General features: G+C 37.5%; 1 protein-coding gene across 1 annotated transcript; it reads left to right on the top strand.

Moving 5' to 3' along the window:
• Nucleotides 1–1,403: 1,403 nt before the first annotated feature.
• On the top strand, nt 1,404–22,985 carry Tdo2 (tryptophan 2,3-dioxygenase). Its single transcript, XM_052180956.1, has 12 exons — nt 1,404–1,555; nt 3,975–4,080; nt 4,988–5,078; nt 8,019–8,089; nt 9,642–9,769; nt 10,944–11,130; nt 13,518–13,625; nt 16,110–16,221; nt 17,463–17,520; nt 18,706–18,785; nt 19,648–19,738; nt 22,327–22,985. The coding sequence occupies exons 1-12, from the start codon at nt 1,404–1,406 to the stop codon at nt 22,478–22,480; spliced, it is 1,338 nt and encodes a 445-aa protein (XP_052036916.1). The 3' UTR covers nt 22,481–22,985.
• The last annotated feature ends 2,937 nt before the right edge of the window (nt 22,986–25,922 follow it).

Genomic DNA, 25,922 nt, shown 5'->3' on the forward strand with positions numbered 1-25,922 from the left:
GGACAGCTCCTTGGATATCTATGTGTATATAGTTACATGCACTTGAAATATGAGTTCACAATATGACTAAAGGACATTACCTGTGCCCATGTATTCTTTGGATCTGCCATAATCCCTAAATTAGATCTGCTACTTTGAATTAGAGCATATTTTGTCAAGAGCTGTGGAAAATTCCCAATATAAGAGTGGAGGTGTAGCTTAGGCAGAGAACTTGCATAGCACGCCCGTGCCCCTTGGTTCCATCCCAGGTTCTGAGAAATGAATGGAGAGGAGATTAGAAAGGGAGGGATGGAGAAACACAGGAAGACAAAGAGACTATAAGATGTATTGGGCACCACCTATGGATAACTGTAAAACTTTGAAATAAGATTCTGAAGAGGGCTGGGCATGTAGCTTAGTAACAGAATTTGCCTAACATGCACAAGGTACTGGGTTCCTTCCCCCATATTGAAACAAACAGAAACCAAAAATCAAAATAAAAAACAAAGGAGAAATAATTTCCAAGTCTGAAGTAAACTTCAAATCATAAAATTTTCCATGTAGAAAAACAATTGTGTATTGGCCAGACTATTTGGGTGTTATAGCAAAATATTATCAACAGTGAATGTATTTAGGTTCTGCAACAGCAATTTACCCACCCGGAGTGGAGGTCCCATTCTCTGACACATCAATTTTAAATATTTGGATGATTTGTCTAGAATTTGGAAAATGAACCACTAACTTGACACTTCTTAGGAGATCCATGCAGAATGCAATGTTACAAAAAGGGAAATTATTCTGTTCTTAAAATAATCTACTTTCTCTAATTTAGAGACCAAGAGCCCTTTTCTATCCCTGGGTATCACTATGATGAGCAGTAAGTAAAGAGCACTTTGCAGCACTGATGCCTTAAAGAAAGTGAAATAAGTCATTTCTCTCTCTCCTTTAAGTATCTACCTCGCTGCAAACTTAAGTCAATCAGGTGTTCTCTGACCCACACCCTCTGGGCCAGAACAGGGGGCAGTGAGCGTAGCCCTTTCCTATAAAACGCCCTGTCTCATATGGGTAAGGAATGACTAGGCCAGTGCCTGAGCATAGAGCTTGTGAGGCTGGTACACCAGAGGAGTGTGGCAATTTCCAACTTCTCCAGTAACACAGCGTTTCTTTATCATATACTATTTATCAATTAAATATTTAAATTTATCAAACAGTAATAAAGTAAAGAATTGAATGTGCATTGGATTCTACCAAATCACAAAACTTAAAAGCTTAAGGAAGTTACTATAAAATTTAAATCAGTTTCTTTTTTCCTCACATTACCCAAATTACAGTTAGAGCTAAACCCAGGAACAGGTTCTGGCTTCTGATTACTCTGAGAAACTTGAAACTGAAGTATCTCTTTTGGAGTGGGCTAAGTGGGCAACATGCTCTGTGTCAAGTTCCCAATAGCAGTGCGAATTGCCTATGGGCAGGGTGATGGAATTTCTGACTTGGCTCAACAGAACTCGAAGCCATTACGTGTGAGAGCAGTGACGTTGATGGAAAGGCCGTTGTGCCGCTGCTGTCTCTCAGAACTGTAGACAAGTGGTAATTGCTCGCTTTTTCACCAGGCACCAGCATGAATGGGTCACTCCTTGTCACTGGCAAGCCTCAGCCGAGTATACATGTTTAAGGTTGGTACAGTGTGCTTCTGTTGACTACAAGAAAAGAGCTAAGCCAGATGGGCTCTAATATGGACAGGATGTGGCTCTCAGCAGCAGCAGCTTGTTCTGGTGAATTTCATTCTCCAAGAACATTTCAATTCTTTTACATTCCCAGTTTCCCCTTAACAAGCTCCCTATCCACTCCTCCCTCCACACCCCATGGGGGTGCTCCCCCACTCTCCCAAACACTCCTGCCTCAGTGACCTAGTGTTCCCCTATCCTGGTTCATCAAGCCTCCACAAGACCAAGTGGCTTCCCTCCCAATGATGCCAGATAAGGCATCATTGCTTCATATCCAGCTGGAGCCATGGCTAACCCCTGTGTACTCTTTGGTTAGTGGTTTAGTCTCTGGGAGCTTTGGGGGTTCTGGTTGGTTGATATTGTTGTACTTCCTATGTGGTTTCAAGCCCCTTCAGCTCCTACGGTCCTTGCCCTAACTTACACATTGGGGTCTCCACACTCCTGATGTTTGGCTCTGTACATCTGCATCTGTGTTGGTCTGGCTCTGGCAGAGCCTCTCAAGGGACAGCTATACTGAGATCCTGTCAGGAAGCACTTCTTGGCATCAGCAATAGTGTCTGGGTTTCGTGCCAGCAGATGGGATGGATCCCTAGGTGGGGCAGTCTTTGGATGGCCTTTCCTTCAGACTCTGCTCTACTCTGTCCCTGTGGTTCCTTTTGACAGGAGGCATTCTGGATTAATATTTTTGAGGTGGGTGGTGGCCCCATCTCTCAACTGGGAGCCATGACTATCCACTGGCTATGGTTTCTACAGGTTCTCTCTCCCCTTTGTTTGGTATTTCAGTTAATGTCCTCCCTGTTGAGTTCCGGGAACGTCTTGGGTTCCTGGCCTCTGGGATTTTCTAGTGGCTACTCCCAATTCCCTCTTTCCAACTGCTATACATGTATGTCCTGACCCGCAGGACAGTCAACAGGGCCCACGGACCACCTAGGAGAAAATGTGAGACAAGAGACGCAAGAGATGGACAGCAGGATAGTATTTTGATCAAGCTGTCAAATTTTATTTTTTATACATGGCAACATAAAGCGAAGCAAGCAAGGTGTAGGGAAGGGTAAAGGGGGCAAGACATTGTTTTGGGGGAACAATCTCAGGGAGCACATTGTTTCTCAGGAACAGTTTCTCAGAATTGTCTCTCAGAATTTCAGGAAAAGGCTGGCTATTGCTGCAGGAAATTGGCACAGTAAATCGACCACAAGGAGGTGAGGTGGAAAGGAGTTGCTATGGTAAACTAACCACAGGTGAGCTCTGTTTGCTCTAGCCCACTCAGGTGAGCTCTGCATGTACTAACCACCTGGATACTTGGCTAATCTTGAAAGCTAGTATTTTTCCTACTGAAAGCAGGCTTGAAATGGCTGAAAGGGGGAGGTTTTGAGATCTATGTGAGAATGGCTCCTGGCACACATACTTTCAAATTCCTGACCCTTTTTTACTTCTCTCCCATCTCCTCCCATATTTGAACTGCCCCTCCCCCATTTTCCCTCCCCTTTCTCTCTCCCTCCTACATGCCTCTCTCCCTCTACTTCCCCAAAATTAGTGTCTACCCACTACTGAGTAGGACTGACATTTCAATTCTTGTTTCTCAGGAGTTGGAAGATGACCCTACTGGGAGAGGTTAAACTTTTGTCTATAATGTCATTCTCTTTAAGGATTCTTACAACACTAGAAGAACTTTATTGGAATTAAGTAGTTAAATGTAAATGTCTATGGACTTGGCCTCTATTGATTTATTTGATGTCTTCTATGTTGGATATAAAAGCTCAACTTGGCAAGTTAGAGGGTTCGATTTGGCTCACCCTGCTAGCAAACAAGGCTGTGCCCAACACAAATCCACCCTCAAGTTACAGAGGTTCAGTTCTGAACCAGTACAAATGAGATCCTGGCTAAGAGTGTAAGCTGGGTGCTGATTGGCTGTGTCTGGTAATCAGAACACATAAAAGGCGAGTACTAAAGTATCTGGGAAGGCCGACCCTGCTCCTGACCTAGCAAACTTGTGTGGTCCTGAGACACTTCAGTACTATGAGTGGGTGCCCGTTTTCAGGAACCAGTGTAGGGTGAGTGTTTATCTCTGTTCAAATGGAAGGAAACTCTCCAGCCTTAGCCTACACACAGTTAAATTTCTGGACTTAAAAGTTAACTCCTTGCTCATTATTTTCTTCACTTATTAATAATCCAGACAGAATTAGTAACAGAATTACACTTCCTTATTTTATGGTCTCTGCGTTTTTGTTTTTTGATTGTTTTTGTTTTTTATGTTGTTTGCTCAAACTGCAGATACACTTTGAAAAAATTAACTATGGAAGACAATGAAGAAGACAGAGCTCAAACTGGGGTAAACAGAGCCAGCAAAGGAGGCCTTATCTATGGGAATTACCTGCAGGTAAGTAAGTGGTGGCAAGCCCTCACTGGGGTTCGCTGCTGTCATCAGCTACTAAATTGGCTCCGTGGTCTTTCATTTGCCTGTATTTTTTCAATCATCAATACTTCTCTTAACCTTAGGACCTAGCCATAGATATCTGTGCCTTTTCAAATTTGCCATAGCAAGTTAAGGGGTGAAGTGTACCTTCCTAGAAGAGGTTCAGCAAGAGCAGAAAGTTCTGTATCTGGACAGAAGACTGTGAAAGATAAAGCACAGTGCAGATAGCAGACAGGCTCTGCACAGCACATGCAAAAAAATGTGGTCAGAACTCTGAATCACCATAGGAAGTCTGCAAATTCCACATTACAGCGTAGAAATGTTAAGGGTACACAGAACGTTTTCAAAATCATTAGTAAATAAAAGACAGCTTTCCATCAGGAATTTATGGTTACTTTTCAGATAAACAGTTAAGGTGGAAGTGGTTAAAGTTCTCATACCCCTCACCCCTTTTTTGATAGTTTTGTAAGGATAAAGTGATAAAGCATGTAAAACCTGCCAGAACCCTTTCAGGGGGAGGAGAGGAAAGTGTTGCAGACTTGAAGCTGGCCAAACAAATGGTTAGCTTCTCCCCACACTTGCCGGACAACATAGGCTTTTGAGAGGATGCTCACGTTGAGAGGATTCAGTGCTGTCTCACTGAATATTTTGGAGAAGAATGGCAACTACAATTATTCCTAAAACCACAAATTTAATCTACTCTTTTTGATGAAATGCATTTACTATTTTTTAAAAAAGACAGATCACAATTTGAGAGTTTTGGACTTGGGGTTACTTTTTCCAGAATTGTAGTCTGCTTCTTGTTAATGTCTGCTCTCACAACCCAAGAGCTGAAATCTTAACATCAGTCTTCTCATTTTCTTATCAAAAGTTGGACAAGATTTTGAATGCGCAAGAACTTCAAAGTGAAATAAAAGGGAATAAAATCCATGACGAGCACCTTTTTATTATAACTCATCAAGGTAAGCCGTGAGGGTAAGAAACAACTAATGAGTAGTCATCAAAGTAATCGTGAGGGTAAGAAACAACTAGCGAGAATTGCAATTATTCATCACCAGCAGTGCAAATGTGTCTTTATCTGTAAGGCTGTAAGTGACTGAGAAGCTGTCGCTATATACTCTTGAGAATATTTCTTGTCATGAAAAATCTCCCAGGAGCCTCTCGGGACTTTTGTCCTCACCTTTCTGTTCCTTTCAGTGCCCAGATTGTACTAGTCTCCCAGCTTTGTCCTTAATTCAAGAGAGACCTTTCAGTTCTCTAAGTTTCACAGAGGATTTGCAAGTGAAGAAGCCATTTTATTTTTCATGAAGCACTTAAAATTCTGTGTTCCAGAAATATTTTTTAACTTTTTTACAAATTCATATAAGTTTGTAAAAATGAAATAATAAGCAAAAATGTATATTTTTATATTTTGTGATATTTTTCAGATTTCTTATTTCTAGATAGCAGTGTTCAGGCAAGAAGTCTGTGTTTTCAGAAGGGCCTTGTTCTCCAAGATGTCATGAACAGTTTCACACATATTAAGAATGTTTGCTGTATGGTTGACAATTCCATGTGACGTTGTGCATCCATCCAGGAACTCTTATCTATTCTATACACTCAGAGTCTTTTTCCTTTCCATGAGTTCTTGTCCTTTGTCCAAATGAGTTCTTACTTCAGTTACTAACATCAGAAACTCTTTAAGTGAAGAAATTAATGATTGGAAAGAGTTGGCTCATTGTATTGTCTGTCTTTCATTTGTTTCTCTTTAATTTTTATTGGGTTGTACTAAACATAAAATCAGTAAGAGAGGAATCCCAGATAATCAGCATAAATGGAACTCAAAGATAAATTTGAATCTCATCTCTACTGTGGCAAATTACACAATCTTAGATTTCTTAGAATTAAGACCTCTTATACCAATTGAGGAGTTATTCTGTATTCATACTTGTTTCCATGCCAATGAGATGAAATAATTCTCAGTAAACACTGAGAGTCTAGCACACACTAAGCTTATAACAGGCTGTGGCCATCATGATTTACTAGTTTTCTGCACTTTGGTTACAATGTGCTAAGAGTGGCTCATAGAGCTACCCACATGATGTTAGACCTGGAAAGAGACATGCAAAATAATTAACAAGCATCTGATTTGTTCATTACTTAAATATAAAAATTAGATCTTCCCCAAATCTTAACCATAACTGAAATTATAGTTGATCTTACTTTCCTAATTATCACAGATACAGCCTTTATCCATCGAATGGTACCACATGGAGTCTACCAGGGATATCAGAATGTTAGCTCTTATGCTCATCTACTTATTACACTGATGAATATATTTGCTAATTCATTAGGTAGACAGCCAGTGCCAAGCATTGTGCTGGTTACTGAAGGAAAACATAGACAACTAAGATGAAAATCCTTCTTTTGTGGGATTTATACACTTAGGTGAAGGGCAAACTAATGGAAAACAATCATTTTCTTTGCCACGAGCAGTCTGGAAACACAGTGAAACAAACTGCCTTCCCAGGTCTGTCATGTTGTTACTATAATATAGAAAATAAAAATATAATAATAATAACAACAACAACAACAATAATAATAATAAAGCTATGGAGTGCTAGGATTTCAGGATCTAAACTGACAGAAAAAGGAAGCTGTCAATTTGAAAGAAAGTTGGGAGTACAGTGGAGTGAAAAAAAAAAAACCAAGCTCCCACTTAAACAATGAATTCATGAGATTCTTAGGCAAATGGATGGAGCTGGAGAACATCATGCTAAGTGAGGTAACCCAGTCTCAAAAGATCAATCATGGTATGCACTCACTAATAAGTGGATATTAGCCTAGAAAATTGGAATACCCAAAACATAATCCACACATCAAATGAGGTACAAGAAGAAGGGAGGAGTGGCCCCTGATTCTGGAAAGACTCAGTGTAGCAATATAGGGCAAAACCAGAACAGGGAAGTGGGAAGGGGTGGATGGGAGATCAGGGGGAGAGAAGGGAGCTTATGTGACTTTCGGGGAGTTGGGGGGGAGGGGCCTGAAAAGGGGAAATCATCTGAAATGTAAATAAAAAATATATCTAATAAAAAAAAGAAAGATAAAATTTGTTCACTGTATAGAGGGATTAACTAGCTGATAATAAAGCAAATTCAGTTCTTTATCCCAAATAAAAATTTAATTAATCAGATATTTTGGCCCTTACTATGCATTTTCTCCTATGCTAGGTTGTAGGATTTTTTAGTATCAGTTGTATTATTTGGTGGCATCCTGGAAGGAAAAGAAAGAACTTATGTTCTTCAAAAGAAATGCTCTCACAGAATTCAGGCTCAAGGGGCCCTTGAGTGAAAGCAGGAATTCTCGGACTGGCTGACTCACTTAGAAGACAGGGGCATTTGAACTCAAAATGTGATTCATGTGATGCTTCAGGGGGCTGTCTGCTTTCTCTTCTGTTTTGAGACCACAGGGCTCTAGAATTTTTCAAATAAAGAACAGCCAAACTCAACAAATCCCAAGAAGCAAGCACCACTACCACCACCAACAATGAAACACTACTGTAAAATATAAGACCTTACAGTTTTCATTTAGGTTGGAAATTGTTCATCTCTGTGGAGGGGTGACACTGAGGAGCATGCATCTATGCAAGAAGGAAGAATGGGCTATCCTAAAAGACCCAAAGAAATACATTTCTAAGGAGGGACCACTGTAATAATAATGTAGATACCATTTAAAGTAAAATATCCAGTATATTAGAAATTCAAAAAATTAGGGATGATTACAATTAAATGCTCATCTCTAACATAAATGATTCCATGATCACATTTATTATTTTTAAAGTTCATTTTTTAATTTGTCCTATGCATTTGTCCTATAATTGTAATCAAAAGGGTACTTTCTGACTGACTTTTTAAATTTTACAGCTTATGAACTCTGGTTTAAACAAATACTCTGGGAACTAGATTCTGTTCGTGAAATCTTTCAAAATGGTCATGTAAGTTTCAATGTCATTAAATTGATTGATTTTTGCATAACTTCTAAAAGCACTTAGAAAGTATGAAGTTAATATTTTAACATATATTTAACTAAATCCCAAAACGAATCAAGAGTTTTGGATATTTTTTTTCTGAGAAGTTTCTACATATTTCACATCTTCAATTTCCTTTAAAAGACTTACTCGTCACTTTAAGTTGTTATAAATGGGGTATATCGCAAACCCGGATAGTGATGATCCTATAGCAGGTAACAGAATTCTATTTCTATTTAGTATTACCTATGGCAAGATAGGTGAAGGGAAGGTAAGATAGACTAGATGAGGGAAATGAAAGAGGATGAGTTGGAAGAGTAAGGAAAGGGGGAAAGATGAGAGAACAGCACCCAGGGACTAGAAGTGCAGCTGTAACTGAGAGACCCACTCCCAGCTCCTTCTGTCCCAAAACACTACCATAGGTCCTTTCTCTGAGTCTCTGCTCCAAGAGCAGTGGTTCATTCTCTCTCTCTCTCTCTCTCTCTCTCTCTCTCTCTCTCTCTCTCTCTCTCTCTCTCTCTCTCCTCTCTCTTCCTTCCCCCCCTCTTTCTCTCTCTACTTCTTTTCTACTCTTTCTTTCCCTCTCATGTGAATACAAGACCTTGACTTGTCAGTGGCCACCTAGGCTTTCAATGAAGTATAGATGAAGAGATTTAGTCATTTATCTAATCCTTTCCTAGAAGGGTTTCCTTCAGCTTTCTTTTCTGAACAAAGCAAACTAAAGCAGAAAGAGGCTTTGAAGTCAGTTAAAGCTGCTCTCCTGGATAGCTTCTTGCTGCTTGTAGCTTTTACTACCGCACCTAAGCTTAAGGAATGGGCGGAGCTATCAACCCCCACCCACCTTCCCTTGACTCCATGGATTAATGACACAGACACACCCAATTGTTGAATTTCAACTTGCCTTTTGACACAATTGCTGGGCACTACTATCTCCCTCCTGGAAAAGTGTGCCCTTATCAATACTCTTAGCTCTGTACCTCTCCACCTGCCCTAAACTTTAGTTGCCCAGATACATCTGGTCGCTGCTAAACACTCCTGACCACTCTCCTATAGGAGTGGCCTGTGTGGCCACTCCATCCGAGATCTCACATAGCTGGTCACCTTTTATCCATCAGAAGCAAGGTGAACTCTTCTCTCCTCTCCTTGCATCTGTCTCTTTGCCTCCAGGGATCTGGAAGTACCACCCAGCAATTGGCCAATGGCTTCTTTACTGACAGATCAAGAACCAATTGGGAAACTGGACCTTAGCATCGGAACCACCCTTACACCTTCTAGCTTGTATCTATGTAATTTTCTACTTTTATTTTCTTTTTTTTAAAAAAAAAACCACTTTGTATTAATCTCTTGCATGCAACTCAAAATTGTTCTTATCTTAAAATATGGCAAAATTCAGTTCCAACTTTCTCTGTTAATGTTTACACAAAACTAATAGCAAACATTATCACTCCAAATCTATTCTGCATCTTCTCTAAATCCATTTGACCACTCAGTGTTTTATCCCCCAATATCCCAACATCAGGTCAGGGATGAGAGAAACATGCTCAAGGTGATAGCTCGGATGAACCGTGTGGTGGTCATCTTCAAGCTCCTGGTACAGCAGTTCTCCGTTCTGGAAACAATGACTGCCTTGGACTTCAATGACTTCAGGTGTGTGCTTCCCAATTCAGAGTGTAATGGGGCTCACACACTCCTCCTGGTTCTATAAAAAAAGAACATATATGGAATGAATGGAGAAGCCTGTTTTGTTAGGGCTTGAAGGACACTGGGAGCATTGGATCACAAGCAATTCAGAAGTGGTTAAAAACACTGCATGACTCATTTTTAAATTCAAAACTAGATGATAAACTAATTTTTTACAACAAAGGTTATTAGCTGTAAAATGGCTTAAGTAAGCGTATGATATAAAAATACGAGAAATAACAGGAGTATATAAATTAATACAACAGCTGAAATGTCAGTGTTCATCATATACTGTCAATTTTAGCTCCAAACTCTTAAACACACAAAGCCATCTGCATATGTCTGTGTGTTTATATCTACATCTGAGTACAGACTTACATCTTTAAAAAGCACACATGCAAGCATTTTTTCTAAAATTAGATAAGAAAAATTCTCAAGAAATTTAAAAGGAATCCATCATATTGTGTAATAGGCAAAATTCCAAATAAGTTTCAAAGTAAAAAAAAAATGAAGTTGAATAATTTGTGGTAGTGGCTAAGAAATTAAAGTCTTAGCATTACTTAGGGGATTTAGAAGATATAAGAGTTTTGATGGTTTAGTAACGTTTCTGGTCATCTTTGACTGGACCAGGCAGAATTTCATTGTTTAAAGCTATTTTATCTCACTGATACCCATCTAGGTAGGAGGATGGATGATAATATTCATGACTAGAATTGGTAGGTAGGATTACATATTTGTATACAATCTTTAGCCACTGCTGAAAAACACAATTTACTAATATTCACCTGTCTTTTTCTTAGGAAAGAATATACACTGTTATTTATGTGTATATTTAATCAATGTTTTCTAATGGGAAATTTTTTTATTATTTTTATACATTACTATATACTAAAGTATATATTCTATATAAATTGAAATATACGGCATTTCATAACTATCAAACGTTCTAACCAACTTCAAATTGGTCCACAGTTAAAATGATGTTTAAGTACCTCATTTTTTTTATTTATGTAAGGAGCTCCTTATGTAGAATCAGGTGCCTGTCAGCTCCTGATATTTTGATAAACCATCTTTTTAGAAGAAAACATTACAAGGATAAAGAAATCACATATTTTCCTTGCTTTATTTCTTCCCTTCTCAGAGAATACCTATCTCCAGCATCAGGCTTCCAGAGTCTACAGTTCCGGCTGCTAGAAAATAAGATTGGTGTTCTTCAGAGCTTGAGAGTCCCTTACAATAGGAAACACTATCGTGATAACTTTGGAGGAGACTACAATGAGCTGTTGCTGAAATCAGAGCAGGAACAGACGCTGTTGCAGCTGGTGGAGGTAAGAGCACATGAGTAGACTCTCAAGTAGTGCTCCACCCTGCTTGTAGCATAGCATCTCTTGTATCAGAATTCTAACAGTCATAGGTATTCCAAGTATCTGGGCTAATATCTACTTATCAGTGAGTGCATACCATGGGTGTTCTTTTGTGACTGGGTTACCTCTTAGGATGATATTTTCCAGTTCCAATCATTTGCCTAAGAATTTCATGAATTCATTGTTTTTAATTGCTGAGTAGTATTCCATTGTATAAATATACCACATTTTCTCTATCCAGTCCTCCATTAAGGGACATCTTGGTTATTTCCAGCTTCTGGATATTCTAAATAAGGCTGCTATGAACGTAGTGAAGCATATGCCCTTATTACATGCTGGAGAATCTTCTGGAAATATGCCCAGGAGTGGTATAGCAGGGTTCTCTGGTAGTTTTATGCCCAATTTTCTGACAAACCGCCAAACTGATTTCCAGAGTGGTTGTACCAGCTTGCACTCTCACCAGCAGTGGAGGAGTATTGTTCTTTCCCCAAATCCTTGCCAGCACCTGCTGTCTCCTGAGTTTTTGATCTTAGATTCTGACTGGTGTGAGGTGAAATCTCAGGGTTGTTTTGATTTGCATTTTCCAGATAACTAAGGATGTTGAACATTTCTTTAGGTGCTTATCGGCCATTTGATGTTTTTCAGTTGAAAATTCTTTGTTTAGCTCTGTACCCCACTTTTTAATAGGGTTATTTGTTTCTCTGGAGTCTAACTTCTTGAGTTTTTTGTACATATTGGATATTAGCCCTCTGTCAGATGTAGGATTGGTAAAGATCAAGAAGAAGGAAGAACAAAGTATGGATACTCTGGTCCTTCTTAGAAGGGGGAACAAAATACCCACAGGAGGGAAATACGAAGTGTGGAGCAGAGACTAAGGAAAAGACCATCCAAAGACTGCCATCCTAGATCCATCCCATATAGGGTTACAAAACCCAGACACTATTCTGGATGCCAACAAGTACTTGCTGACTGGAGTCAGATATAGCTGTCACCTGAGAGGCTGTGCCAGTGCATGACAAATACAGAGGAGGACACGCTCAGCCAGCCATTGAACTGAGCATAGGGTCCCCAATGGAGGAACTAGAAAAAAGACCCAAGGAGTTGAAGGAGGTTGCAGCCTCATAGCAGGAACAACTATACCATCCAGTACCCCCAGAGCTCCCAGGGACTAAACCACCAACCAAAGAGTACACATTGAGGGACCTATGGCTCCAGATACATGTGAAGCACAGGATGGCCTTGTTAGATATCAAAGGGAGTAGAGGTCCTTGGTCTTAATAAGGCTCGATGCTGTAGTATAGGGGAATACCAGGACAGGGAAGCAGATATGGATGGATTGGTGAACAGGAGGATAGGGAATTTTGGGGGGGAAACCAGGAAAGGGGACAACATTTGAAATGTAAGGATAAATCTAATAAAGAATAAAAATAAAGAATATATCTAATAAAAATGGAAAAAATTCTAATACTCTTATCAAAATGGTGTTGCTTTCATGATAAAGACAGGATAAAAGATACTAAACTTGTAATTGAGCTTACTGAAACATTTAAAATATTAGAATCTGACTGATAAATTTAAAAAAAATTATATAATAGTATGTCAATATCTAAGAGATTCATCATCAAATATTCCTACTGAGAAATATGCACTTAGCTGATTTCTTGCCTTGATTGTGCTTGATTATTCAGTCAACATTGGTTCTCTGTAATATTACATAATTAAAAAAATGTACCAAGAATTTTTACTAATTAAATAACTAAAAATGTTCTCTTCATGAAAATTCCTTTCTTATTCAAATTTTCTGGGAATTTATAAATGGTGTTTATGGATGGTTAATTTAATTTTTTATGATAGCATAATACAAGACTTGTCTTGATTTTTATCACTAAGCTTTGTTCTTAGAAATTAAAATTTTTCTCAAACGAATTGGTCCTTTAATCTCCTGGGTATAATAAGTGTGAATTTGGGTTACTATTGCCTATATACTATTAAAGAACTTATTACGATGGAGAAAAATGAATAAAAAGCTAATTTCAAAACTAATGCACATTAAGAATGTGTAAAGTATAAAGTTAGTTTGATTTCTAGGTTTCAAGGCCATTCTTAATCTTAGAATGATTACAGGAGGGGTGCAGAGATGGCTCAGTGGTTAAAAGGCTTACATCTTCCCAGGGTTAGTCATTTGGTAAAACAGTAAAATAGTAGACAAAACATATTGGTGTTATTTCCTAAATTAACAGAATGAAGGTGAAGACTAAGTTTTACAAGTAAGTTATCATGTTTCTCAAAATTATGAAGGTGTTAAAAATTTAAGTTTAACAGGTATTAACCTAAATAATTATTTACCTAAGGCATGGCTGGAAAGAACACCTGGTTTAGAGCCACATGGATTTAATTTCTGGGGAAAGTTTGAAAAAAATATCTTGAAAGGCCTGGAAGAGGAATTTCTAAGGATTCAGGTAATTATGAATTCATATAATAAACTTACTGAGAAAGAATTAGAAATTTAACCCCAAATTATCTGTTATTTTCATAATTTTCCTTTTATAAATGTATCTTCTTAGACTATATATTGCATGATTGATTTAACTTTCTCCATAGGTGTAAAATTTATGCCAAAATAAGACCTTCATTATAAAGAAAGATTTTTACCTGTTGTAATCAAGTATTGTTTACATGGTATTGATATATTTTGATCCTAATTGAAAATTATATATTTTGATAATTCAAGGCCCAAGTGGCACAGAAGAAAGAAACTAGGCAAATATAGTTAACCACCTATGTTTTCCTTTGCTATTATTTTTGCTAGGATCTCTGCATTGGCTACAGACAATACTAATTTGATCTTTTAAAATGAGATCATCTCGAAATTTTCTTCAGAATATAGGTCTCACACCCTGTCTTCATGATTCAACTTCTGTAGCCATTCAGTTTTGGCAGCTTGAGAATTGGTTCTTAAACCATCTACTTCAAAATCATGTGATATAGATTCAACTTTCATTTAAACGGTAGACCTCTGTGACAGCAAACATTACTTCTTGCATCATTTTTCTTTCACACAACATATAAAGTAAGGATGTCTGCTCCCAAGGAGTATGATTGTGTATTCATGTTTTAAAGCATTTTGATGTTAGGTTACTTATAGCTTTGTTTCCCAAGAAACTCTCATCCCCCTGCCTTTGTACTTTCGCATTCTCAAGTGACATTCATATACATGAGTCCAACAACCCATCTCAATTTTCTCTATGACTCCAACCGATTCTCTAACTCTCCCTCCCCAGCTCTTACTGTTCACTTTACCTTCTGCTTCAACCAGTGGCGCTCAAACATTTATCCCCAGCTTAGATGTCCCCTTAGATCTCAAATCATGCATCTAATGTTCTGTTTAGTCTCTTCTCCTGATCCTTTTAAAACAAGAAAAGAAAATTAATAAGGGAAATTCCCTCCCATGAGTCCTCACCTTGACCCAGTCTTTTCAGAGTTAAGTAAGTTTTCCTCCCAAGAGCCTTCAACTGTCAAGTAAGTCACCTAGGAGTGGTCCTTGTTCCTACTCCTTTTCAACAACGATTTTTTTTATTTTAAACATTTATTTACTTTATTTTTATTTGTATGAGTATTTTGTCTGCATAGAATTGTGTGCCCCAGGTGGTGCCCTCAAAGGTCAAATGAGAGTGTTGGATTTCTGAGCCTCAAATAACAGAGAGCTGTAAGTGAACAGGTAGGTGTTAAGAACTGAATCATGGGTAAAAACAAGGATTCCTAATCACTGAGCCATCTCTCTAGTCCTTCACCAATATTTCTGTAGGATGGCTGAGTCAGCTTTGTATCTTTCAATTGTTCTTACATGTTTTTTACACCTACCACCAAGACTAACATGAAAGTCTCTTGACTGCCCCATGCCTTCCCCACTGTATGCCTTTTGGTTTATTCTCTGTGCTGCAGACATAATTGTCTTTCCAAAATGCAAACCTGATGGTCTCTCCCTGTTGCCTAAAACCTCGTGCATTCCATTGCTGTTTGCAAGAAAAAGATAAGCTATTCACAACATATACCTAAAGCTTTCATATACCATGTGGGCCCACCTCACTATGTTGCTCCCACTAGCTGAGATAGCTCAGTATTCTGAATCCTCTCAGTTTAAAATGTTTGCCAGCAGGTCTACGCATTCTAACTTGGCCAGCCTTCTGGCTGCTGCCACTCCCTATGATGATGTTTGGACTTTTGTGTAGTGCTGTTCATGATTTTAATGCTGTGCTTGGGTGACTAAATGCATCCCATCTTATTCCTATTAAGTGAATGTTTTTGAGGCAAGGTGATTCAGTTTTTGCTCACAACTTTTATGGCTGTTTCTTTCCAGTGGACATTTACTTAGTAAATGAATAATCCTTGGCAATATTATTGCACTCAGGCTCTCACCACTGGTGTACTTGCTCAGACGAATTGAGGATAAGTGGGCCGGCCACTCAGCTCTCATCCAGATGACCAAGTGCAACTGAATGGGGGTATGGGGGGTAGGCATGCAGATAAAGCAGACTTTCGTTAACCAATCAGAGACTTTTAAGGATTTTAAATAGCATTAATACTAGTTCTGATTAAGAAGTAACATTCTTCTGAGACTGGCATTATCTCTACCTTAAATGATTATTATAAAATAAGATCAGTACATATCACTTGTTAATCATTTTGATCCATCTCTAAGGAGTTTTCTCAAGAGAATTAGGCATTATTAATTTATTTAAACATAAAGAAAATGAGAGACCAGCAAGTATATGGAAGATTCCTACTTGTTGGACCTGTCTTCCATAGTGTACTATTGGCTGTTAAGATTAATACTTGAGGTACACACTTGTTATAAGCTGAGAATCTATTTTTTCTCAAAGAATCAATTTAAAACATCAATGCAATCTCTGCTGGGGAAGATTAATGCAATATTTTCCCATAAGGCTAAAAACGACTCGGAAGAAAAAGAGGAACAGATGGCAGAATTCCGGAAGCAGAAGGAGGTGCTGCTCTGCTTGTTTGATGAGAAACGTCATGACTGCCTACTGAGTAAAGGTAATGTGCTGTCCGAGAGTCTCAGACCTCAAGGGCACATGCAGGAAGATTAAATACAAGCCATAAGCCTGTCTATCCAGACTAACTTGGAGGGAATCAGGTAAAATGGTTTACCTACTCAGAGAAGTGAGAAGTGGGTTAATACTGCTTCTGACAGGCCTACATTAACCATCTTGATGTTCAGTGTAGTTACAAGACTCTAGCAAACATTTCCATACTATGTGCTACACCCAAGGGTACCAAGGTAAACTGTGATTGTGAAGTATTTCGGAAAGCTTTTAGAAATATGCAAAACAGCCGGGCGGTGATGGCGCACGCCTGTAATCCCAGCACTCTGGGAGGCAGAGGCAGAGGCAGGTGGATTTCTGAGTTCCAGGCCAGCCTGGTCTACAGAGTGAGTTCCAGGACAGCCAGAGCTATACAGAGAAACCCTGTCTTGAAAAAAACAAATTCAAAAAAACAAACAAAACAAAACAAAAAAACAACGTGTTTTCATCCGCACCAGTTGCTAGCCTCCATTATCTAGAGATACTTAGTGAAGCGTACTAACATTTACCTCTCACCATGAAGGGCAGAGCATTTTCTTAGCTTACAAGTCACACTCTAGAAAACCAATTTTACATAAATTAGAATGAACAAACACAAACCAAAAGTACAATTTTTGGGTTTCTTTTTTTTTTTTTTAGATAGAATCTTAGTATGTACCCCCAGCCATTAAATCCATGATTCTCCTGCCTCAGCTTTTAAGTATTGGGATTACAGATGTTCACCACCACACCTAAAACAAACAAATCAAACATAGACAAACAACAAATCACTTTCAAATAGGGATCTTGGTTAGTTTTTGAAGTGATTGGAAAATATATGTGCCATGGGGGTTACTTATTCTTTATATCAGGCTTTCCTAATATAGCACTTAACATTTCAGAATATAAAATAATATATATATAATACTAAAAATAGACAATATATTATTTTGACTTTTAAAACTATAGATTAAGTACAAGCTAAGGAATAAAAATCTAAACTAAATGTTGGCTCCTTTCTCTGAAAACACATAGTACATTTAACTAAGATGACAATTCAAATTAATATGATTGTCTGAAACTATCGAGTTGAGACTTGCTGTGAACTTCAGATCAGTGCTAAAAGTCCTTGGCTCAGGCAAGCTAGAGCCTTGGACTCTATCCCTAGAATCAAGAAGAAATGTTAATGTTGAAAATTTCCTATGTATCCTACAGGTGAACGAAGACTGTCATACCGTGCACTGCAGGGAGCACTGATGATATATTTTTACAGGTAAAAAGAAAATTATAAAAAAAGTTGGAAGGAAAATTGAAGAGTGGATATGGTCTATCAATTGCAATCAAAATTTAATTTAGTTTTTTAGTAATTTGTTTTTTGGTAAAAACACTGAAAAGGATTACTTTAAATAACAAGTCTGTCTTTACTCGTGTAGAAGGCTACTTATCCACATGTGCAGACAAGCAAATATACATTATATATTTAACAGAAAGCATTGTGTATTAGTCATTAAGTGACCTAAAAGATCAAAGCTAATCTTTTCTTAGAAGCCCAATTGTGAAATTATTATTTTACTAGGAAATAGTTTCAGAGATTTCTCTGTTTTATAAAATGAAAATTAGAAGCCAGTTAGTTCAGCAGGTGGGTAAAGGAGCTGACACCCTGAGTTTGATTCCCAGAAACTACAGGGTAGGAGAGAGCTGATTCCCTCCAGTTGTCTTCTGCCTAAAGGCACTCCAGCCATTGCATGCACATAGCCTGCATAAAGAAAATATAATGAAAGCTAAAATAAAAACGTACATCAAGGAAAATGTTTCATAAGCAGTTTTCTCCTTGGTCAGTGGTTTTATATAAAATCACCTTTAATGTTTAAAATGTTTTCAGGTTCTGCTGATTGTTGGTCTTCTCCTTGGATCCCAAGAATATGTGTTCAGGCAGTATGCACTCCTTTGGCAAACAAGCTTCAAGGAGCTTTTTGTAGAATCTGTAGAATATTTTGCAAATTCTTTTGGACCTATTTCTTTAACATCAGAAGAAACAAAATCTTTTAGCTTTTTACCCATCCTCTCTAAATAGATACCCTAAGTACAATACGTATCAAGAATGTTTATGGCTTCAATGAAAAAAGAAATCCCAGGACACTAGGGGACACAGAAATGTTTGCACAGTTTAGTATCTGCTTAGAAGCATTTGGTAACTGTTAGCATTCTATATAAGATATTGTAACGTGTCTCCTTTTAAATAAGACCATATTAGGTAGGGCTCTTTGGCTAATCACTTCATATAAATTACATATAAGTTACATGGAACTATCTACACATCTGGGCACTGAATGGTGACTGAGAAGACACTCCTAAGTACCAAGTTAATCAAGGCCAACCAATACACAGACACTTCGGCCTGTCTTGATGCACTGGATTTTCTTAATCAGAAAGGACTTCCTTCTGCTTTGTCCTATAGGGAGGAGCCTCGATTCCAGGTCCCTTTCCAGTTGCTGACCTCACTTATGGATATAGACACACTCATGACCAAATGGAGATGTAAGCCCTTCTTTGTCAAATCCCCTCACCTGCACCCTGTGCCTTTACCATTAGACATTTTAGGGATCGAGGAAAAAAAACTATTTTAATGTATTCTAGAGTGAAAAGAAAATGAACGTTCTGTCAGTTTTAATATATATCTTAATCCTCATTCTAATGCTTTGTAAATTAAAATCATTTGTTTTATTTTGTCTTATTACATTAGCCTTTAGTTAATTCTTGGCTGGTGCTTAAAATAATGGGTCTCATTATGACATTTACAAACCCAGTCATCATTGTACCATATGCTCTCCTGCCAACAACCTCTCTTTCATTCCATCTCTATCTGATGCCTTCTTCCTTGCACATGTCCCCCTTTGTATGTTCATGTACATGCAATTAAAATGTGGCCAAGTGAGGAAAAGCATTCAGTATTTTTTATCTTACTCCTGAGGACTCCCTCAATCCCTTGTTTCTCCATCCATCCTGAGTCTTGGTTTATATAAGTTAACATGATGACCCTCCAATGCATAACTAACACTGTTTTGTTTTGTTTTTTATTTTTAATTTTCCTGGAAGAAGGATCCCTCAGGGAAACAAATGGGAAGGATTCAAAAGCCACTATGTGACCCTCCCTCTGAGTTACTGGGATCACAGGCCAAAAGCAATGAAGAATGAATTAAAATGTGTATAGGCTAAACCACAGGGGTGCTAGGCAACCGGATGGTCTCCTCTGGTGCTCCTATTTGACCTTTCCATCTGGCTAAGTGATAAGGTGTCAGCCTTTGCTGAAGCAATAATCATTACCAACCCTTTGGTTTTAGAACTCTGTGAAGCTAATGGCATAAACATATTCATGCAGTAAATTTGTATGTTTGTCTAGATAATCACGTGTGCATGGTGCACAGGATGCTGGGCACCAAGGCCGGCACTGGGGGATCCTCAGGTTATCATTACCTGCGTTCAACTGTGAGGTAAGTCAGGCTTCTCATCACGGTGGAGGTCTGCAAATCTTGACATCTACAAGGCAATGCACATCATTTTGGGAAAGTTATGTTTGATTCTGTCTGAACTGCTAACAGCACACTCTAGTTAGATGCTACTATTCCTGTGGAAACGGAAGGTCAAAAACCTCAGTCAAAGAATTTCATCTTTTTTTACCCTGTGTCGAAAAGTGGTCTAGTATCAATGGCTGCTGAATCAGCAATAGTACAGAGCTGTGATTCTCAACATGCCAGTAGTGACCCCATGACACTTTCCCAGGGGTCACCTAACACCATCCAAGAGAAGTTATGTATTTACATTGCAGTTCATAACAGTAGCAAAATTACAGATATGAAGTAGGAACAAAAATAATTTTATGGTGTTCACCACAACGTAAGGAACTATATTGAAGGATTACAGCATTAAGGAGGCTTGAAAATTACTGGTATAGAGGAATCAGTAGTCCTTATATCCAGAAAGAAAAGTCTTCAATAAATTCCAGATGAAATTTTTGTTCGTTTGTTTGTTTTTTAACCAAATTTATTCTTTGCATTTTCATAAGTGTATTCTGATTACTCTCATCCCTTATCCTCCCTTCTCTCCTCCCTTTCTTTCATATAAACCTACTCTCTTCCCTACTGTTCTCTTATTCATGTGTTTTGTTTGTTTTGAGATCCTATCCATTTACCCAAGGCCACCTGTTTGACCCTGGGTTTGGAACTCTCCCTGGGAGCCTGGTGGTTTTACCAGTCCTTACTCTGTTGCTGTCAGTGTCTCTCCAATCCCCCTAGTGTATCAGCAACCATCAGCTCAGTGGGGGAAGATGTGGACTCTCCATCCATGGTTTTTTGTTGACTGACAATTCTCATGCAGGCTTGATGCAGGCAAGCACAGTTGCATCAGATTCAAGAACTTAGTGGCTGAGTCATTCCCAGAAAATACCATCCCATGGCCTTGCTTTTCTTATCTTCTGATCCTTATATTCTTTCTATCCTCTTTTCTGAAATATTCTCCGAAGGTTATCAGGCAGCTAGGGGGCAAGTATAAGTGTCTATTTATGATTATAGCTCATTTTGATTAAACTATAATTCTTATCATTAATTCATCTAATGTCTTTGCCAGACAACTCTGTTTCTTCATATACCTGTTTTATTTTAAAAGTATTTTCAACTACTCACAGAGTGCCTTTATAAAAAATGTCTATAAGAAAATGCTCAGTGTATATTAAGGACTTAAAACACGGTAGCACAATTTCTGGGAAATTCATGTTCCTGTTCTTTTTTTGTATAATATTAATATTTACAATTTTTTATTTTTTATTTTATTTTATTTATTTTATTTTATTGTTATGTTTTTTTTTTTTTTTTTTTTGGTTTATCAAGACAGGGTTTCTCTGTATAGCCCTGGCTGTCCTGGAACTCAAGTGCTGGGATTAAAGGCGTGTACCACCACCAGCCAAGTTGAAATTCTTATCATTGTTATACATGTTAACTTTCCCTTGGAAATGAATTCTATGTAAAACAAAAACAAAAACAAAAACAACAAAAAAAAACCAATAGTTTTTTACAAAATGATTCTTTACAAAGTGAGCACATTGTACAGCATGGTCAGGGACATAATGAATGTTGACGATGGATAAATCATTATCTCATTTAACTCTCATGAAATCATGGCCAGAGGAAGTATTGTAGGCTTGGTTTAGAGAGTTTCCCCTCTTCTGCTTCATATCCATGGCCCCATATGATGTGGACAAGTGACCGAAGCAGGAGTCCAAGCCAGATTTAGTTGACTTCAAAGGCAAAGAAAGGTTCTTCCTCTATAAAACTTTACCAGGGTTTGCTACCTTAAAACTATTCATTCAAATAGCTGGCTAACAAACAAAAAAGTAATTTTCATATGAAAAACAGTCTATAAATATGTGTAATAAAGCCAAGATGATCTTTAAATTTACCAAACCTTCATAGAAGTTATATGATAGCTACTTTGCAATTAGAAAATATTTTCCAATGAGTAATTAAGAACTTTATATTTTAAATGTCTAACTTTACATACCAGCCTTTTATAATAAAAAGTGAGGGGCCTAGTGCCATATCTTGGCAGTTAGAAATATTTACTGTTCCTCTAGATTTTGATTCCTAATACCCATATTACAGTTTACAACTGCCTGTGATTTCAAGTCCAGAGTGACCTGACATCTGACACCTTTGGCCTCACTAGTACCTACAAGCACATACCTGCATACAGACATATACATAAATGTATTTTAAATTAATAAAAATAAATCTTAAAACAAATAGGAAATAAGGGCACAATCTTATCTACATGAATACAATAGCACAATAATTAATCTCTATCACTCTGGTCTGAATCAAACACATTACTATCTATAAACATTAATCTAGGATGTGATTAAAATTTACATAATATTTACCAGTGCTATCTAGAAACCAACCTATGTACAATGTACATGTAAGGTATGTTGAATATTAGCTATTTATGTGAAATATTTTTGAAGAAATATGAAGTAAAACAGTTTTCATACCCACAATCTAACATGTATGCATGTATATGTTTCCAGTGACAGGTACAAGGTTTTTGTGGATTTATTTAACCTTTCAACATATCTGGTTCCCCGACACTGGATACCAAAGATGAATCCGATCCTTCACAAATTCGTTTACACAGCTGAGTACAGTGACAGTTCTTATTTCAGCAGCGATGAATCGGATTGAGTTCTTCTGAATATCAGTGAAAACTACAGGATTTACAGTTGGCTTTTATTTTATAAATTTTTATGAATACATGATTGGTGTAATATATTTATATATGTACTTCAGTGACATGATGTTTTGGTCCAATTCTGGAAAATCGTTCATGATCTTGCATATTATGATGATGTGTGAGTAAGCAGATTATGCATTGTGATAAATAATTTAGTAAAATGTTAGCATTGTCATACATATGATGAATTCTTGTTACGACTCAATTTACCCAGACACTTACCTCAGTAGAACCACTTCATGAAATTATTACCCTATTGCTTCATACTTTATAAAGCTTGTTGAGCAGTTACTTTATATTATAGATACAATAAATGCTATTTTTCTGTACAAAATTTATCCAAACAAATCCTTAATAAATTTAGTTTTTGCCTGTTCATTGCTTGTAAGAACTCAGGAATCTTATTTTTTTATGACTATCTTTATGAGCAGTGGCAGAAATCTGTCTGAACTTTAACCTGAGGGATGCTATGATACTATTATTTTGCCTGCTCCCAGAACTCAAAGGCACTTAAATATATCACAGGAACCCAGCTCAGTTCCCAAAATATGTTACCCCTGATACCTTTTGAAGATGCTCTCCTCTCTTGTGTCAACAGCAACAGCATTTGTTACTTATACTGAGGACCCTGACACTTTCTCCTGCTCAAGTGCTGGACTGGGAGGGACATGGTTAATGCTAACACATAGAAATGCTGCAGAAATAAGTAGCACTTTTATGGGAAGAAAAGATCTTTCCAATCCACTGAACAGGTCAACTGAATAAACAGAAATCATGTCCACTTGTAACAAGAATATGATGCCTACAGTTTATGTCAGGTGCCAAGTATTAGCCTTTGTTTTTTCTAGCTTGTTTTGGCTGTTGGTGGCATTTAGCTAAGTTCCTGATATGGGAGAAACTACAAAATATTGTATAAATTTTCTAAAGATTCAAAATTTGAATTAACAAGTTATTTCCAAGAATCAGGAAGTTCTTGAAAGAAACAGACTATAAATCAGTCTCAATTAAACTCATTCTTAGCTGCTTTGTGATATGCATGTAAAGTGAGACCATTTATGTACTAGGTTCTGCAGTGTGGAAGTGTCTACTTTCCAATTTTTAATATGTAAGAGAAGAGATATGGTACTTTTGCAGACTTTTTGTCAGTATTCTCCACACTATAATAGCATGCATTGTGTTCTTTTATCCCAGATAACTTAGAAATGACTTAAGAGTATAGAAAATGCCCAGATTATATCGAAATAAATTATATTTCACATATAAAAATGGAGTGTTCCTACATTTTTGGACCTGTGGGGCTCCTGGAACTGATATTCCAAGGTTGTAGAAGGAAGATGACCATGGATTTCAACTACACCACTTGTGTGTATGTAGTATGTGCATGTGTGCACACTCACATGTGTACTTACATAACACACAATGAGGGTTAAACAGATATAATACATAGGAAAATACCACGGGTACTAATGGCAGAATCTGAGAAATCACTAGACTGAAAAGCCAATGCTGAAATTGTGCTTTGCTAACTCTCTGCATGGTATGATCCTAATGAAACACCAGTTTCTGTCTAAATGGGGAATACTTATTTTGTAAGCTTCATTTTCTCTCATAAAATAATGAAAAGGCTTAAAAATAGCTGTTTTATGACTTGACTGCCTTAGAATCCTGGAATAAGTGATACCTGTCAATGTTTAGCTTTCTACAATAGAACTCAATGATTGAGTTCTTTGTATCTATATTTCTTAGTGCCTAAGCTATAAACCATTACAGGAATTCTCCCTCCCAAAGGATTCAATAATTCTGAGTGTAAATATCACAGTCTGACTGCGCTTCATATTTAGAGTACTTAATGCAAATATCATATTTGTACTAATGACTCCTCCACTGGACCCCATTCCCCTTTTCTCTGGGGACCAAGGACCCAATTTAATGATAATTCTTAGTGGAGTTTCAAAGTCACTGCAAGGTTGACTGATTTAACATTTGCAATGGGGAACTTGTCAAATCACTTCCAGGACCTGTTGGTGACCTTCAGTATGAATCCTATGTAGTAAGTAACACATTCAGCTGCTCTGTCTCTGGTTTTCTGGGGCAGGAGCACCTATGAGCTGGTATATATGAGTCATCACTCATTTACAGAGGATACAAAGATAGAGATGCTCTACCATGATGCTTATTTGAAAAAAAAAATGCATATTATTTTACAGATATTTTGGGATTTCTAATGGTATAAAACTTATGAGTAAAATGATACCATTATTTTAGAAATGTAAATCTGGGCAAATACAATAGATACATTATAATAGTATCTTTCACAGCCATCTGGATTCTGTTCTGGAGATAGTGTTGACGACCTACTATGTTAAAGGTCATAGAGTTTAGTTACTAATAAAGGTTGTCAGAATAAAAGGGAGTTACTTATACCAGGCTCTAATAAGAAAACAAAAGTAATAAAGCTAACAAGTCACTGAATGGGGGTATTGCATATAATTGCTACATAGCAAAAACTATCACAAAATGTGTTTGAAGTATATCACATCACATCAAAGGTCATCATAGCTCCATATAAAAACAAACAAACAAAAAACCAACCAACCAACCAACCAAAAAATCAAAACTAAGCTTTCATGAAGATATCTCCCTGGTGACTACCTAGTTAAGCTTGAGTGCAGATCTCTGAGACTCTGGGCAGTCATTTACAGTCATAACAGAACAGCTTAATGATCTTTGTTTTACCAGTAAAATCCCCTGTCTCCCTTTACCTCTTAGACACACTCATACACATCTCCAGCTGCATTCATTGTGGAACAATAAACTCATTATCTCCACACAATCAGCCTTAGTTATTTTAATTTTAGGTTGGCTGGAGACAACTGACAAGTGTAGATAGGAGATAGTAAAAGTGTACCTCCCAGAAATGATGAGAGAAAGAGAGGATGGAGACAGATGTAGGAATGGGTTCTAAGGAGGAGTCACCTTGATTGAGGTCTAGAATTCCTTTTGTCTCTATGGCCTGCTTACACAATAGCAATGATGCTGACAGAAAGAAAAGGGTAAGGAGCAAAGGAACGCTGGGCATTGACAACAGATATGGGAAGATAGTAAGGGGAATCTTGGGCATGGTGGGGTTAGAAGTATCTATGGCAGAAACCACATTGGATACATGGCTTTGAATCCAAGAAAATGTGTGAATATATAAAGCTTATCGATACCAATAAATAAATATATTAGTGCTCATAAATAATGATTAATTATAGACCACATATTTAAGAGTTCTTTTTAGAAAGGGGCATAGTTCAAGATCCACACATCTTTTTATGTATTCTGCCTCTCTTTGCTGAAACTACTTTCCTATCTTGTGGTGTAGTTCAAAGGAGCAGAGTCAAGGATCCA

The sequence above is a fragment of the Apodemus sylvaticus genome, chromosome 4 (genome assembly GCF_947179515.1).
Source record: "Apodemus sylvaticus chromosome 4, mApoSyl1.1, whole genome shotgun sequence".
In the NCBI taxonomy this organism is placed as follows: domain Eukaryota; kingdom Metazoa; phylum Chordata; class Mammalia; order Rodentia; family Muridae; genus Apodemus; species Apodemus sylvaticus.